General features: G+C 35.6%; 1 protein-coding gene across 1 annotated transcript; it reads right to left on the bottom strand.

Moving 5' to 3' along the window:
- Positions 1-105: 105 nt before the first annotated feature.
- Positions 106-15579, bottom strand: LOC135598984 (auxilin-related protein 1-like). Its single transcript, XM_065093575.1, has 8 exons — positions 14764-15579; positions 8907-10431; positions 8693-8831; positions 8489-8586; positions 8274-8339; positions 8011-8100; positions 3647-3823; positions 106-322 (listed from the first exon to the last, which is right to left on the bottom strand). Exons 1-8 carry the CDS (start codon positions 15435-15437, stop codon positions 284-286), a joined length of 2808 nt encoding a protein of 935 aa, XP_064949647.1. The 5' UTR covers positions 15438-15579; the 3' UTR covers positions 106-283.
- Between the last annotated feature and the right edge of the window lie 1507 nt (positions 15580-17086).

Here is a 17086-nt window from a genome sequence, read left to right as displayed (position 1 = left end):
GGGAAACAACATTATTTAGTACGACGTCAGCGGTAAATGGAAATCTCAGTCAACTTGCTCAAGATAAAAGTAAAAGGAAAAAAAAAAAAGGGACATTCATTTCCATCAGTCAAACAGAAAACTGATTTATACTGCAGCAGGCGTCTATAGGGCAACACTGATCAACTCATACAGGAAGTACAAAGAATATAATAAATAAAGAGCACACTAAGGCTTTACTCAATATGATCACATACTTATCCTTGCAGTAGCTCATGCAGCAGAGAGTCATCTCGTGGACTTGTTAAAAGAGTTCTTCAGAGTTTAACTTGTTCCAAGCTTCCTGTTTCACGCAAAGAGGGCATATTTGTGAGACAAAGAAGAAAACCAGAATCATTTCTAAGAAAGATTGTTACAATAAGGACATCACCACAATATATAAAAACAAAGCTAATGAAACCAACATTGAAGAGAGAGAGAGAGAGAGGAAAAAGATCATCCGGAAGAATTACATGCCAAGTTTTAACAGCGTTTATAAAGCAGGTAATAATTTGAAGTCCGCTGGCTAGTAATGAGATGTAAGTTCCAACTTTTGAAGGCCATCACCTGATCTCCAAACTGTTCACTAAACAGATTTTTTTAAAATATAAGTCAACAGAGTCAACTTTCCAGTAGTTATAGGGCAATAATTCATTTTGCTGTAGAGCCATTTGAACCCAAGAACTCCAGTTAAGTCCAAAAAATGGTCTTCTGGATCAAATAAATGGATCATGTCAAGATATTCCATTGTGTTTTAGAAAGCTGCGAAGCCAAACTGTACCAATCACATTTAGAATGGCAGGCTGTATCATTACAAGAATCACAGTCTTTATGCCATGCCTTTATTTTATCAAAGCATTTCTCACATAAAATTAGAAGGTTTTATCTTTCTAGACTGCACTTGCAAAGTTATGAGCATATGGCCAGAACTAACTTCCTTCCTAACTTGCAAAGTTATACTGGCAAGATGGAAGTGGCAATCTGATGCCAGCTCTTCCTTCTTTAGTGGTTTCCTCTTGCATGTACTCTTACCCCTCTTTAAGGTCGCCAAATATTGCATATAATTTCATATGTTTCAAACATCCTAACCAGCAATCACTGCCTTGTCAAACATTTCAGGGTCAAGGGATGAGATATGATATTAACCAGACAATCCACAACCAACATATAGGACAGAAATGAAAAGCTTCTAGAGGATGGAAGTAGCAACATAACTCAAATATGAACAGAAATTATAATACTGAAACAAATATCTTTTTATCAATATTTCATAATTTATTTTAGGTAAAGTGCCCACTACACCACCAGCAGCTATCATATGATTTTGGAGTGTTAGACAACTGGATATATATTGTGTTCTAGTCTTGACCTCCTGGCGACCACCGTAACCCATGCCCATGGTCACTTCCAAGTAAAGAATTTGCGGGAGAAGGTCAAACTAGAGAATATTTAAAATAAAAAGAAAGTTGTTTGCTTTAGCTTTTGAAAAATTAAGGATGTAACTTATCATAATACAACAAAACAGCCAATGTTTTTTCCTTGCTAACAACAAATAGGTTAGAATATAAAGTTCAGTTGGGTATTATTAATAAAAGTGATTAAAGCATTTGGAACCAGGGTCCTAATGATATGAACAATGCAGAATTATATCAAATTTCCCTATTTAAGCTCTGCGAGAATGTAGCCCATGTCATTAAATCTCAATTATGCTATTGCTGCTCTTATTTCCTTTTTCTTTTTCCTTAAGATCCTCACCCTTGCAGAAATTATAAAAGAACGATAAAAAAAATTGTGTGATTTGCTATGTGTCCTTGCCCAAGTGGAAAGACAATAACATGATACTTATGCTAGTCAGAGAAAATTTAGCTGTTATATTAATTCATTATTAGCAGTGACCAGAAAACAATTAGATAGGCACCCTAAAAGATCAACAGGAAATGATGTTTGAATAATCAGCTAAGCATCTCTTCAAGAATTTCAAATGCTTGGCAAAATACAATTATTTTTTTCCTAAAAAATGTTTATGTATAGGCAAAGAGAAAAATGGATTTCCATGTTCAAGATATATGCAGCAGAAGAAACATAGTTATGTCCAAAAGAATGCGAATCCTAAAAAACTTCATTAAGTACCTGATGAATCTGCTTTGACAAATAAATGGGGATATTGTGTTGTAAATTCCAAAGATAAAAGATACATCAGTTATTCCTTTTGTTCATTTGAGCACAATAGCACACATTAGTGGGAAGATTCTGAAGAGCAGGATTTCATAGAATACTGTTGTCATAAACTTCACAAACTGATAGACCTAGAAAACCAAACAAGTACAACTATAGATGCAGGCACATATAGCAACCTTATTTCATTCAAGGAAGATGTTAGTGATGTTATCCCAAATCAAATAACATCCAATATAAGTTTTATGTCTTAAGTATATGTCAAAAATAATTTCAACGTGCTGCAAAATCAATGAATCTGCTTTCACTTCATAGATCTAAAGCTTCCTTCAAGTGAAAGCTTTCATATATGCATGTATATATATGTATATATATATGTATATATATATGTATGTATATGTATATATATGTATGTATGTATATGTATATATATACACACATATACATATATATATATATATATATACATATAATAATTGCAGTCATTCTTCCTATTATCGGGAATAAAACTTTTTTTTACCATTGTTAACAGATAGAAAAATTCCCTTACAATTGAAAACAGATATCCAGAACAAGTTGAACCTCAGTAATAAATTTATCATGATCTGGTGGAAGACATTTTCTGACAAATATCATGTTACAAATTCTTCATTGAGTATTTCAGAATATTATGCCAACTTGAACTTATTTCTGTAATTGGCACTCCATGCCTTGATGATTCATACTGGGACAGACAGACCGACAGGACAGTCATAGCCACAGATACAATTCTCAATCAAAAAGGTCAAATGCTATGGTCTAGCTATTGTTTCGTCAATTAAATGAAATAGAAAATCAACTTGTATCAGTCAATAAAATTTGTCATTTGGACGACTTAGATGTCTCATATTTCTCCAAAAAAATGATTCAATTGATGGGATTCGGTATGATAAGATCGATGGAATTGAATTTCAAATGATGGAAGAAGGGACTCACTGAATCAGAATGGCCAACTATATCAATTATATATTAGAGAAAAACTGTCTTTCTACTTTCCCTGGTTCCATTGCTAACACAGGCTCCATATGAGTCCACATACTTCTTTTAAAGATTCTGATATAGAAAAAGAATTGATAGATTGGTGTCTAGGATAAAATGCTCTAAATTTAACAGCCACTATGCAGGTTAAATGCTGACAAACGCACTTACAAAACAAATTACATGAGTGCCTATAAAACTGAATGTATGGCCACTATTGCCAAGGAATCAGGTTTCTGTGCCTCAGGAAGGCATAGACATCTGAATTCATGTTTTTAGCTTGTTTATGAGGAAAAGCAACACTGGAACTTTTACACAACAAACAGGCTTAAAGAATGAGCAAGAAGGTATAACGACCAAAAGTTCAATTACCATGAGTTCAAAATTATGAGTTCTAAGAATCTAAAGGATGATCAAGTTACCCTTAAATACAAACCTTGAGGAGATCAAAAACCTTCTCAGCAATATACTTTTGTTGAAGAGTTGCACCTTTTTGCTGCACCTTATCAGGATGGACGCACAAAGTAGCTCTTCTATAAACCTTTTTGACCGCAGCAGCAGTAATCAAATCAGTCAAAGATACAGGTTGCCAGCCGCATTCAGGCCAAAGCACCTGCATGGGATTTGAAAACAATGAAAAAACTAAAAGTAACTGGATATGACATCTCTAAATTTATGGATAAGAAAACTCCAAAGTTCATCTTTTAAATAAAAGAGTATTCTGGAAGTTTCTTCTAAGAGGAAAAAGACCTTTTTTTAAAATTTATTTCATGTGTCACCTTTTGCATTAATAAAAACTAATCATTCCAAAGAAATATTGACAGTGAAAACCCTCTCAGCTTTTATTCATCTCCCATTTGATCTCCTACACTCATCTACTAGAAATTTGCATGAATGTCCTTCTGATGTGTGATAAAAATATGTCAAGCAGACATTTGGAGCCCATATTGCCCAATATGAAGGCAATGCATGCTAACTTTCTTCTATATTCGTTCTAATAGGTATTATCCTTTTTCCAGAACTCTCGCAAACATTACCAATGATGACAGAAAGAAAGGGCAGAATTAAGTGGCCTTTTATTACAACAAGGTTAAAACTTTAGAAGCATATAGTTCATTTTATTCAAAACGATAGTAAAAACTGGGAAGACCACTATACTAGAAAGTAGAAAGTGAAGAGTTTCCTGTGTCACTTCAGGGGACAACTAGCAGAAATGCCATCTGTATTTTCAATGATTTAAAGCCTAACTCACATCTACAATCAACCACTCGAAGAATGCATTGATATGACAATTTAAGACTTCTTAAAAGCATAGGTTCACTTTTGTTCAGAACTCTATTACTATAAGACACAGTGATGCATTTCCCATTGTCACTTCAAGGGACAACTGGCAGAAATTTGATTTGAATTTTCAACGATTTAAAAGCTTTCGTTTACAACTATTACAAACCTCTCAAAGAATACATTGATGTGACAACTTCAGACTTTTCTCAAGCACAATGTTCATTTCGTGCAGAACTCTTTCACATAACCTATAGTAAAAAAGATGGGCAGAATAGTCAGAGACAGAGATGTGGTTCTAATGTCATATCAAATGATATTACTGGTAACAAGTCTGTCGGTTAACTTAAAGCAATCTTCTAACCCAATCACAATAGGTCTAAGTCAACTTCTGTCATAGAAACCAAAACTACAAGACCATTATTTACTTGGAAGTCAAATTTGAGAATTCCAGCCACCCTATTCCTAGGCCACAAGGAACAGCAAATTTTGGTGAGTTTTTTGAACAATTAGAAATTCACATGCCACCATGATTTTTTTTTTTTGGCACATGCCACCTTGTATTAAGTGCCATATATTGGCATCAGTGAGGAAAGAACCTATACCAATTCAGTCTGAATAAATGAATCAATTATTTTTTATCTTCCATACCAGAAAGAAATAAGCTTTCAAGATTAAAAATGGACTAATTGTGCTGATACAAGATCTGACTTTTTAACCAAAATTAATTATAGGGTTAAAGTGCTCTCACGTCAAGTCACAGATTCAGAGTTAATAGAAGAAGCCGCATCCCTCTTCTTTCTGCTGTAGCTCACCATTGAATGGTAGGTAAACTCCTCAAAGAATGAACTAGAGAAGGCACCATGTAAAGTTTATTGGCCATACAACTTAGACCGGTTTTCAAGTTTAGCTTCACCTTTATATCAGTTTATAAGGAGATATTAGACGAACCGAACAGGTATCACCAAAGAAGTATTAACTGATGGACTATACTGCAATGGCTTGACACATAGTGATGCAGTTAAGACCACCTACCAAATTGTGTTGCACTCTAACTGACCCAGATCCTAATTATCGATCACATCATCCATCATCACAAAAAAATAGCATCTTAATATGGATAAACAAGTAGAGGGAACCTCCTTCACAAGTAGATGGAATCAAAACTCTCTTACCTTCTTGGGATTCATGCTCTAAATCTCCACTTTAAATTATTCTTCACTTAAATTGAATTCTATCTTACGCATCAGAAGAGAACCCTGATGGAAACATTCCCAAAGTCTCTTCTGTTTCACAAGATTTACCTTAAGAGTACTTTTATACCGGTAGAGTACCTCAGCTCAGCAACTCCAGAATTTTAAGCTCACACCATGATGGTCCACTTTGGCTCAACTTGGTATTTCACTTTGTCCAACCTCAGCTATTCTGTAATTTGGTTCATATTGTCTACCTCAGCACAAAGGCCCAGTTCAGCTATTGCAATCCTAGTCAACAAGATGATCAACCCTAACTTCATCAGTTAATAGGGGGAATAATAGTATTAATTGGGTAATGTATATGTCATAATATTATAGAAAAATCAAAGAGGAACTTCCTATTTAGTGCATAAACTTAGAGAAACAGAAAGCCTCATTATGGCCCAAAATCAACCTTCCTGCAATTAACCTTGTCCTTATAGTAGGCAACTGAATAATGGACCCTTGTACTTACTACATGCAAGCCAAAATCAAGTCAAGGAAAAACCTATATCTTGCTAGCTTAGTTATGAGAAATAATTTTTATGGAACACTTGCATATGTATCCTCACAGAGTTTGACATTTTCAGATTTACTCCCACAAAGTTGAAAAAGTATTATTATATGTGCCCTCATAGACTGAACATGCTTTCGTACATATCTGTGCCATTAACCTCCATCAACTACCTCTATGGTAACTCCAATTAGATAGGGAAAGAACATTAATTAGCTAATGTGAAATCTAAAAAGAACCAAAACAGTCATCCCAATTCTTTTTCGGCACATTCTCATCTTCTCCTACCAGTCCCATTCTTCAAATCCTTATTCCTGTCCTCATGCATCTCTCTATCATTGATGTTAACAAGTTCATACAGGTAAAAAAAATATATGCAACAAATTTGGGTGTCTGCAAGGGCTTTTTTTTTTTCTAAAGTTCTTTATACCCCAGAAAACTTCATATATTACTTCTTAATAAAAATGTTCCAGAGAAGAAATAAATATGTACCAAATACAATGGCACACAATCACAAGTTTGTTTGGAACCCTGCATGGCTTCACAAGTTTTATGATACTACCAACTAATGCAGCTAACCTATATAACCATCATCATAATCAATGCTTTAATCTGTGAAGCAGATTTACAGATGCATAAAGCATTCAGAGATTACAAAACAACAAATATTAGAAGAATTATAAAATACATTTCAGAGCCTCTGGTACTCACAATTCTCTCATGTCATTAAAAATTATTATGTGAGAAAAGTATAAGGCTTCGTAAATCTTCCTTTCATTCACTTCTCAAGAATGGACCATTTAGATCATTATGTCATGCTTGCTGCCAACCTCACCAAATGATTGTGCAGGTTTACTAGGTGACAAAAAAAAAACATTCACTCAAGCACCACTCAACCATGTCTAAATCTGGAAAAGCCTTCCTCCTTGCTTTATATTCTTGAACAAGATGGAGTTACTTTAGTAGTACAAAGTCTAGGACTAAGTGTTTGTCTCTTAAAGAGCTCAGAAGACTAAATATACAGGGTGGTATCTGTTAGATAAGAACTGAAAAAGTGAATGAATATGAAGAGAAGGACTAAATTCAAACGAAAAAGTGAGGAATGACAAAAGAAAAATAAGAAATCTTTTTACCAGTAAGTCCATAGAAAATATTAGAAAATAGAAACACCTTATTGAGAAAGAGGGAAATTTTTTAATGGCATTCACCACTTCAACTGTCCTAGCCTTGTGTGCTAATAATTGCAGTTGTGATTACTAATTAGTAAGTTAATCCTAGAAGAGGTCACAATTGGTAAATATGCCTAGAACTATCTTTGACTGCATGACATGAAAAGTTCCAGTACCAAAGACCTGAGGTATATGGCCAACTAATTATAAAGAAACATACAAACAAGTACCATCCGATCTAGCAAATTATGCTTCTTCAAGTGACACCTGACACTAGCTCATTTGCCTAACTACCAAGAAAATGAAACATACAAACAAACACCATATTAACAAGGTATACCTAAAAATCAGCATCCAAGAACCATAGCAAGAGTGCTCTAACTCTAGTGATCATACTCGCAGTAATTTCACAAGAAACAATAACTCTGAACAAAAGTGAAGCAACATTTGATTGAAAATGGATCTTGTCAAGGGCTTAGTAAAAGGTAACAAACAGTTATATATATTCCAACCTGCGAGTCATATCCACATGAAATTCAACATACAGAATGTTGACATAGCAAAATGGATAAGTATTCAACCATATTAATGAAAACCTCACATATTGTAGTGTTGATAGCAAGGCACGCAAATTGCCTTCTTTTCCAGCAGCCCATCGTTTTATCTCTATATCTAATGCTTCAGCAATCCTCTGAAATGAGCATATTGAATTAGTATAAAACTAGATAATGACTGTAACAAGGACATGAAAATGTTAAAAGGATATCTAATGCACCTGTTTTAATGTTATAGTCCTAGTGAACACATACAAGGCAAAAAGGCTTTCAGAGATTCACTATAGCATTCAGGTAACTTAAAGCTTACATGTCTTTCAGCCTGCTCTCTCTGAATTTGCATATCACGCTCATTTTTCTCAGCCAGAGCTTTTGCCTATACATAAAGTCCAATAAGGCCAAAGAATAAGTCCATATTAATTGCACAAGACAGAATCAGAATTTAACTTTAACTTCTAGTCAAAATGCAAGTACAATTGCCTGTTATCAGTATCTTATGTAATGTCACAAAAATAAGAACATTACCGCAAGTTCCTGTGTCCTCTGATGACGCTCAAGTCTGGCTGCTCTTCTTTTTTCACTCTCTCCTTCAACTTCTTGAAATTTGCCAGATGATGGGGGGCCTTTTATAGATAAAAAATATTTCAAGAAATTAAAATATCAGAATAAAAGACTTGCTGCACAAGTACAAGAAAGAAAAATATAAGTTGCATGAAAAAAGAATACTACCTCCAAAAATGGAAGTCAGGTCACCAACAATATTAGTTGTGGAAGATGCCTTTCTAATGGTAGATGAGGAACCTGAGGATGTTCTCCTTGTTCCATCAGAACTCCCTTTGTTCTGATCTTTAACATCAAACATAGTTTCCTGGAAATCCAAACAGCGTGTTATAATCTACAAAAATCACAAGTCTCTTTACCTATAGTTGACTTTGGTTCTTACTGATGAGGTATGTGCACTACTTGCTCGAGCACCACCCATGCTGAAGAACGACTCTAGATCATTTTCTACTTTCTGATGTTCTCTGACAGCGGCAGCAGCAGAAGTAGCAGCCCTTTCTCGAGCTGCTGCAGCAGCCCTTTCCCGAGCTTCTGCGGCAGCTCTTTCTACTGCAGCTCTTTGGGCTCTTAGCCGTGCTTCTGCTGCGGCTCTCTCTACGGCAGTTCGTGCTTCAGCTGCAGCCTTCTCCCTTGCTTCTGCAGCAGTCTTTTCCCTGGCCTCTGCAGCTGCCTTTTCCCTCACTTCTGCAGCAGCCCTTTCCCTTTCCTTTGCTTCTGCAGCAGCCTTTTCCCTCGCTTCTACAGCTGCCTTTTCAGCTCTTTCTATAGCCACTGCTGCAGCCCTTTCACGTGCCTCAGCAGCTGCTCTCTGCACTGCTGCTCTCTCAGCTCGTTGACGTGTTTCAGCAGCTGCCCTCTCAGCTTTTAGTCGAGCTTCAGCACCTGCTCTATCCCTTGCCTCTCTTATAGCCCTTGCTGCAGCTTGTCTAGCCTTTTCTCTTTCCCTATCAACTTCTTGCTCTCTCTCCTTTTCTAGTCTCTTTTCCTCTTCTTTTGCCTCCCTTTCCTTCAGTGTTCGCTCGTCGTCTGATCCTTCTTGTCTCTGTGTGTCTTCTAGATCCTCACCATCTAGATTTTTTTTTTCATCTATATATTCTTCGTTCCTTGAAACTTTGGCACCACGATCTATTCCCCTAGCCTCCTTAGCATGTTTGAACCTTGCCTCAGCTCTATGCATGGCCTCCTTCATAGCAGCTTCTGCAGCTAATTTTTTCTGTAATTCTTCTCCGTTGAAGAAAAAGTCTTCATGATGTTGAGTTACTTGAGTATATGTTTTAGGTTTACCCATAGCAAAATCTTCAAGTTCATCAACTGAAGCTGGCTTAGCTGATTTTTCAGTGTAAGGATGGCTCTGCGTAGAATCATGGAAAGATTCATTTTCCTTCCTTTTTGTATAAGCACCAAGAGGAGCTTTCTTGATGACAAGTGGAGGTGGCGGTCTTGAAGGTGGCGGAGCACTGGTAGGTTGAGTCTGAAGGGGAATTTCTGAAACAGTAAGCCAGATGTCATCTCTGGTTTCAATAGGCTGATTAAACTCTGGGGATTGATCCACCATGGTGTTTTTTCCATAGGTGTCCATATTTTGAATACCATTTCTACCAACAGTATTTTGCAAGTCAGAAGATTTTGTAGACTGCACCTGCTGCGATAGTGGCACTGATTTTGAGATTCCATCAAAAGCATTAACATCATCAAATATTGTCTCACTAACAGGAGAAGTGTCAACTCGCATGCTTCCAAAGTTCATAGGCTCACTAATATTTTTTAAAGGGTTAGAGAACAACCCAGATGATGAATATTTTGAGTTAGATACTGATTCTAAAATAACAAAGGAATCTTCAGACTTGCTGGTAGCTGGTTTATCTAATGAGATATCTGACATCTGTTGGCTAACCTCTTGGTCTTCCCTGAAAAAGATCTTCACATTCTGAAGATATGATGATAACACAAATGATAATAATACATGAAAATAAAAAAATCAAAAGACATAAGTAACATGAAAACACAGAATTAAGTATCCAACTGAACTGAATGACAAATTAGAATTTGAGAATAAAAACTGATGGAGGATAACCTATTAAAAAAAACCCTATGATGTGATTAGCATCTTCAGAGAGGCTAGAGTTCTGGAATAGCAAATTGTCTTGCTGTTCAAAGTTAAAGGAGACAACTGACAAGGTCACAAATACATTCAAATCATAACAATATGACTAATGAAAACAAAAGTGATACTACGAATATGCTTCTTTTTCTTTTTAATCATTAACAAATTGAAGTTCTTTGGAACAAAGACTGCTTTATCCAAGTAACTTATGTCATTCATCCATTATATAGATAAGAAACAGTTTACATATGTAAACTTGGGCTTTTTTTAATTGCTTCCAGGTTAAAAGAACTGGGAGAAGGTTATCTCTTTGCTGCCAGATATGCAGATTGTCTGCCATTACATAACTTCAAAGTTTTTATTCTTCTTGCAAGGCAATAAAGGTATTGAGCGAGGCTATTTAATTAGATAACTATTTCAAGAGGCAATAAACAAGAATATTGTTGTTATATACCCTTTTCACATTTTCAAATATGGCTGACACTGTAGGAACGGTATATAGCACACCATACCAATGCTTTACCACTAACGCGAAATCTTACTTGAACTAGCATGATAACCTTCATATGTGACAGATTCATTTTATAATGAATGAATAGGATGCAAAATACATAATAATAGAAGTATCTTAGGAATCAAGCATCCGAAGAGTCATGCCAAAATTTATAATGGGTAGGGTATCAATTTTTTCTTTCATTTATTGGTCCCTCCTTAGACTTTATTTATTAGCAGCAACTCAAGAAGCTTATTCTATTGGTTGAAGCCACTAAATCAAGGCTAATATTGTTCCAATATCAAAGCCTTAATTGATCTACTTAGATTAAATCTTATCAGGAACTTAATTGAATAACATAATCCTAATTTCTATTAATGTATAGATTTAACCAGAATCAATAAAACTGGTTGTTTTTATAAAAACTTCTAAACCATAACTCAGAAATCTTAACAAAATTGTTTAGGCTAACAAAATAGCTGGATTGCCTAAATATTCTAGTTGTTTTAAGTTTTAACATGTATAGAGGGTTCAGCCTTCATGTCCATTTTATTGCGATCAAGCAATGAATCTATCAGCAACTTTAGTCCAGTGGGTTAAGCTTATTCAAGTTTGGACCAAAAAGCACATTATGTCAAATGAAGAATCTGGTCTGCATTCCAAAACCATAATAAATATATATCATTTAAAAACTAAGCCTTCTTCTATTTAAGTAGAAGCCTAATCTCCATTTTTTATAATATAGAACTCAAAGGATAAACTATTGTTTTCGATATCATGCACCTCAAAGTTGGAATCTTGACTATTTAATCTAATTATTCATAAGCTTATTGTGTATATTTAGGTAGAGATCTGGTGATATCTAGAGTTTCTTGTTCTTTGTAATGATTCTTTTTATTGACAAGCATATGTAAGAATAAAGATTCAATTAGAAATTTTGAACGAAATATAAAGACTTAGGACTACTAAAGTACAAAGTATGTCATGTCAGGAAAAGACAAAGTTGTTTAAATGGGATATTAGTAACACTAAGGTAAGAGACGCAGGTCTAGTTGAAACTTGAAAATATGGCCAACATAAAACAAAAGGCAAAAACTTGATTCAACTTCAAGCAATTATTAAAAAGAGGTAAACTTCTAAAAGTTGTACATGGATTCAAGGAGTATTGTGTAATGTGATCACTGGATAGCTCTTATTCTAAAATAATTCTCCAATATACTTAATTACTTATTTGATCAGCCATTGTTCCACCTGCCAGAACATTGAACTATTTGGGAGTGATGCTCTTAAGTATTAGATTGATTAAAATTTAAGAGGAGATTATAGAATTCATTGACCGGCTTTAGAAAGGTTCAAATGAGAAATGCCTGGGAGTGTTAAAATCAAGGTAGCAGCAGTCAACAATAAGATCCAACGAAACCACTGTGGCACAGGTGGAAATTAAAATAATCCAAATTCAAAGTTCTATAAGAGGAAAAGAAAGATCAAAGAAAAATCTATTAGAATTTGCAAGAAAAGAGATGGAGATAACTAGATTCTCTAACTGGAAACGAACTTGACCCTTATATGGAGTTTTTATGGCTCTTGATGGAACTAAATGGCAAAATTGTAAATTACAAAAAATGCTAGACAAACACATGAGAAGAATAAGATGTCAACAGAGAACCAATTCGACATGGATACAACTGGCCTGTATTAAACATAAATAATATCAAATTAAAGAAAGCATGTCAATGGAGAGTCATCTCATTGATTCAGATGTATATACATTGGCGATACTGATTGCTGATATTGCAGTCTTAAGATGTATGCATTGGTTATGGACTCAACATTGCACATAAACTGTGTTAGTATATTTTTGTAATTCTTTAAGTTATACCAGCCAAGAGGCCTACCAGCATTTCTAACATTTCTATGTTATTCCACAGAACCAAAATATTGAAAAAGGTGTCAGGGCAGGCAAAGCACACAGTTCAAATAGTTCACAGCATTAAACACCAGAGGCAGATGCAAAGTGAACCAAGGAACATGGTATACTGGAACCTATTTAATACTGTACTTGGCATGCATGGAACAGTAAATAATAAAGCGTACATGGAACAGTAAATAATAAAGCGTACAAGACATGCAAAACACTTAATTGTGAGATTGGCCATGTCCAATCTAAAACCCAAACTTTCCAAGGGTCCTCTATCCCGCCCCTCCGAATTATCACATTCAAGAGGTGTGACTCTGTCTTAAATCAATAATATTAAAATTTCATCACAGTTCAATCCAGGATCCAAACTAACATTTGAGGACACTGAGAAACATTCGAGTCAAAATTCACATTCACAAAAACTGTGCAGTTTATAATCATATACCACATCACTCAAACTTTTATGAAAACCCAAACCAATTAACAAAACATTAACCTCACTTATAAATTCAAATACTTGAATAAGCCAAAATCTAATGTGACAAAATGGGTAACAATTACCAAACAATTGTAGTCTTGTCCGGTTGATGCCTGACTGACTCTGAAAAGGTAGCAACTAAAACAAGCCATAATCTAATGTGACTAAATGGGTAATGAGTACTAGACAAGTATAGTGTCGTTCTGTTGATGCCCAACTGACTCCGAACGGGTGACTATTACCAACAGGAGGTTCGGGGATGTTCAGAACAGGCTGATCTCTCCCACTTTCACAAACCTTGTGAAACTTAATTGTTAGGGCCAATACGTGCCAGTTCTAAAGTTTTCAGACCTGCACGACCTCCCATAAATTTGAAGTCTATTCAGAACTTCCCAATGACTTGAAGAGGTTGATGGCCTCAATTCATGCTGAACTTATCATCATTCACTGAAACATTTTCCACTCTATTTTCACTGAGGCCTGCAGCAGTGAGCGACTAATTAATTTTTTCACTGCTACTACATCATATACAGTATGCAGGGTTACTCAACCATTGTGAGGATAACATAATCCTAGCTCTTGTTGCTGAGTGCTATATAGTGGATTTTTATGAGGATGTGGCCAATATTCGCTGGTGTACTGGTATCTGTTGTTAAAATTACCTCCTTGAGATCTGTCTCCTATAGCTCTGGACTAATGATTGCACAAGTAAAAAAGAGCAGACTGTAGTATTATATTCTTCACCCTATTTCTAATAAACAATTGTAAGAAATTCATGCCCATTTTAAGCAGCATGTGTCATCTAATGTTTATAAAAGCTATTGTTCTTACCACTTACGAAGCATTCAACGTTAGTAAATCAAAATGAACCTTCTTTATCTCTGTACACCAAGAAAGTTCATTGTCCACATGTCAAGTAATTGTAAGATATGACAATAAACATAGTTTATACTTTATAGTGAAATAAAAGGCAGAAAATTTAAACTCGCAAAGCATATAATTCCACAATCATGGAAATGAGCTTAAAAAGTCATTAAAACAAACTGGTAGTATCTCTCTTTAATACGTGGAAATATTGCATGAAAACAGAAGCCCTTAGTTTTATAGCAAATTAACCTAAGTAAAACTTTCTATGCATTGATGACCCAAATTCATCTGTCAGGGTAAAAAATACCATATACTGAAACAATTGTGAGATCTAACAAAAGAGAATTAATCAAGTCTGCCTACGAATCACAGATCATACCTTTTCTTCGGTGGGCTGCTCCTACCGAATCCAGGAATTAGCTCATCGAACCCTGACATATCCTGCTCCTCCTTCTCCCCAGATCTCTTATCACTACCGGCCCTTGACTCCGGCATTTGCTTCCCCAGGTTCTCAAGGAGATCCTCATACGGTGGTGCAGAAACATGATTAGATCCTGATGAAAGGGAAGCAAAAGCATCGTCATACTTAACCGATGACGAGCTCTTCGTGCCAGGAACCCCGTCGAATATATCGTCGTCATATACCGGCTTATCGTACACGGGCAAAGATGACGAGGACTTCGTCCCGGAATCCGCAAAGCCGTTGAATATGGAGTCAAAGTTCGACGGCGATGAAGACGAGGCATACTGTCCACGAGAGGACCAACTCGAGTTCGCAGGAACGCCTACGAAGACATAATCATAATCCTTCGAGATGCCAGCTCCGCGATCCCGGAGGAAGGGATCGCCGATCGAGGCGGAGTTCCAGCCGGATGATGGATTCTCCCACGAGGAGGTCGAGTCGGAGGATCCGTCCCGGACGGACCAAAGGTTTGGGCCTTCTCCGCGCCCTCCTCCTACGGTGGCGGCGGTGCTGGGGGAGGCTATGGGGGTAGACTTGCCCTGCGGCCGGAGCCCGAAATCACGATCGAGGATGCCGGAAAACTCGTCCATTGAGGAGGAGGCGGTCGGTGATCGTCGATCGATCTCCGGGGTGACAGAACTGATGGGAAGGGGCGGATATTGACCGGAGAGAGAGAGAGAGAGAGAGGAAAAGGTGGGTCGGGTTTCGGGAACACGAAAAATACGAACGATTCGGGCTCGAGGAGATTAAACTCGAGGAGTGAGCGACCCGATGGTCCCTACGCGGGCCCCACATTAACCATCAAATTTGATTTCGCAAACGATTTGTGCTCGCTATGGGGCCCCGAGCAGCCGCTTCACCGGAATTGGATATCGGAACAGTAAATGACCAACCGACGAAGCGAGCTAAGGGGCTTAGAAGAATAAGTCGAGGCAGGATTCGGCCTACGGGTTGTGTTTAGACTCGGCCGAATGAGCTGTCTACGGGTATACTGATTCACGAAACAAGTAGTAGTTGGTTGACTTGACTCTGCTTGGCCGATGTGTGACATTTGATTAACGCCCACCACCAACTCTTGGTTTGATTTCTCTTTCTTGAGTCTCTTTTTTTGGGAACAGTACTCGTTAGATTTTTTTATATGGTTATATCTAATTAGATAAAATGTATTATAGATTTATTTAAATTTTGATGATAATCAATGATTAATAAGAAGAAAGTTTAATTAGAATATTATCTAGAGATACTCTTATAATTATCGTATTAGATCCTTTATTTTTATTTATAAAAGGATAAAATCTGAATGAAATAATCAATGATGACAGATATTTTTAATTTCTCTTTGTCCCTAATTCATTATTGTTAGTAGTCTTATGAACGATAGAAAGAGAAAAAAAGATAAATCTAATTATCATTACAAATTGATATCGATGCGACTTTTAAATTCGAAATAGTACACTTACGTATCAAATAAATTTTTTTTTATGATATTGAAATATATGTATCGTAAATCCGATCCATCATTATTTGATTTTAGTTTCTAACATTAAAGCTTTTCATATAATATTAGCATAATCATGGTTTTTATATTTACAATTGGTATCAAAATCAATACCTTAAATCTATTTATTAGTACTCTTCGCTTGCAAAAAGATATCATTTGATTTTCATTTATAATACTTGAATGATTTATGTATATTATTGATTTATTTTTCTATTTAATCCGTCACGTCACTTATTTACGAGTAATGTGAGGATTATTATAGTTCATCACTAGACCACCATCGACAACTTATTATCGATAACAATATTATTCAGGGCAATGACCTTTGGTGGTTGTCAGCCAAATCCCGCAAAGGAAAGAATTAGGGTTTTGATTTTAAAATTATAGTTTTACCTTTATAAATTCTTTTAATTCTAATTTATATCTTTTTGATAGTTCTACCATTCAGAAACTATATAATTCTATTATATATCCTATTAAAATTATAGTTTAACCCCTCAAAAATTAAGAAATTTTTTACTTATATCCTTAATTATAAAATTAACTATTATGATTTATTTTTAATCAAATATTTTGATTCGATCTAATCATGATTGTATTTTTACTATTTGATTAGATTTAGGTTTGATCAATCTGATTGAATCTAGTGAAAGTTAAATTTTTGATTAATTTTAATTTTTGACTTACTTAATTGGATTGATGTTTAGCTCAATTTTAGACTTACCTAATTAAATACAA

Source organism: Musa acuminata, chromosome BXJ2-1, assembly GCF_036884655.1.
Source record: "Musa acuminata AAA Group cultivar baxijiao chromosome BXJ2-1, Cavendish_Baxijiao_AAA, whole genome shotgun sequence".
In the NCBI taxonomy this organism is placed as follows: domain Eukaryota; kingdom Viridiplantae; phylum Streptophyta; class Magnoliopsida; order Zingiberales; family Musaceae; genus Musa; species Musa acuminata.
The sequence above is the reverse complement of the archived record's forward strand: the minus strand, read 5'-3'. Positions and strand labels throughout refer to the sequence as shown.

What these genes read in the sequence shown, in the direction of transcription:
- LOC135598984 (XM_065093575.1), bottom strand. Translation starts at nt 15,437, where the DNA reads ATGGACGAGTTTTCCGGCATCCTCGATCGTGATTTCGGGCTCCGGCCG. An exon ending in AGCAGCCCACCGAAGAAAAG is followed by an intron (nt 10,432 to 14,763) that starts GTATGATCTGTG and finishes GATCTTTTTCAG; the next exon opens with GGAAGACCAAGAGGTTAGCC. An exon ending in CCTGACTTCCATTTTTGGAG is followed by an intron (nt 8,587 to 8,692) that starts GTAGTATTCTTT and finishes TATCTATAAAAG; the next exon opens with GCCCCCCATCATCTGGCAAA.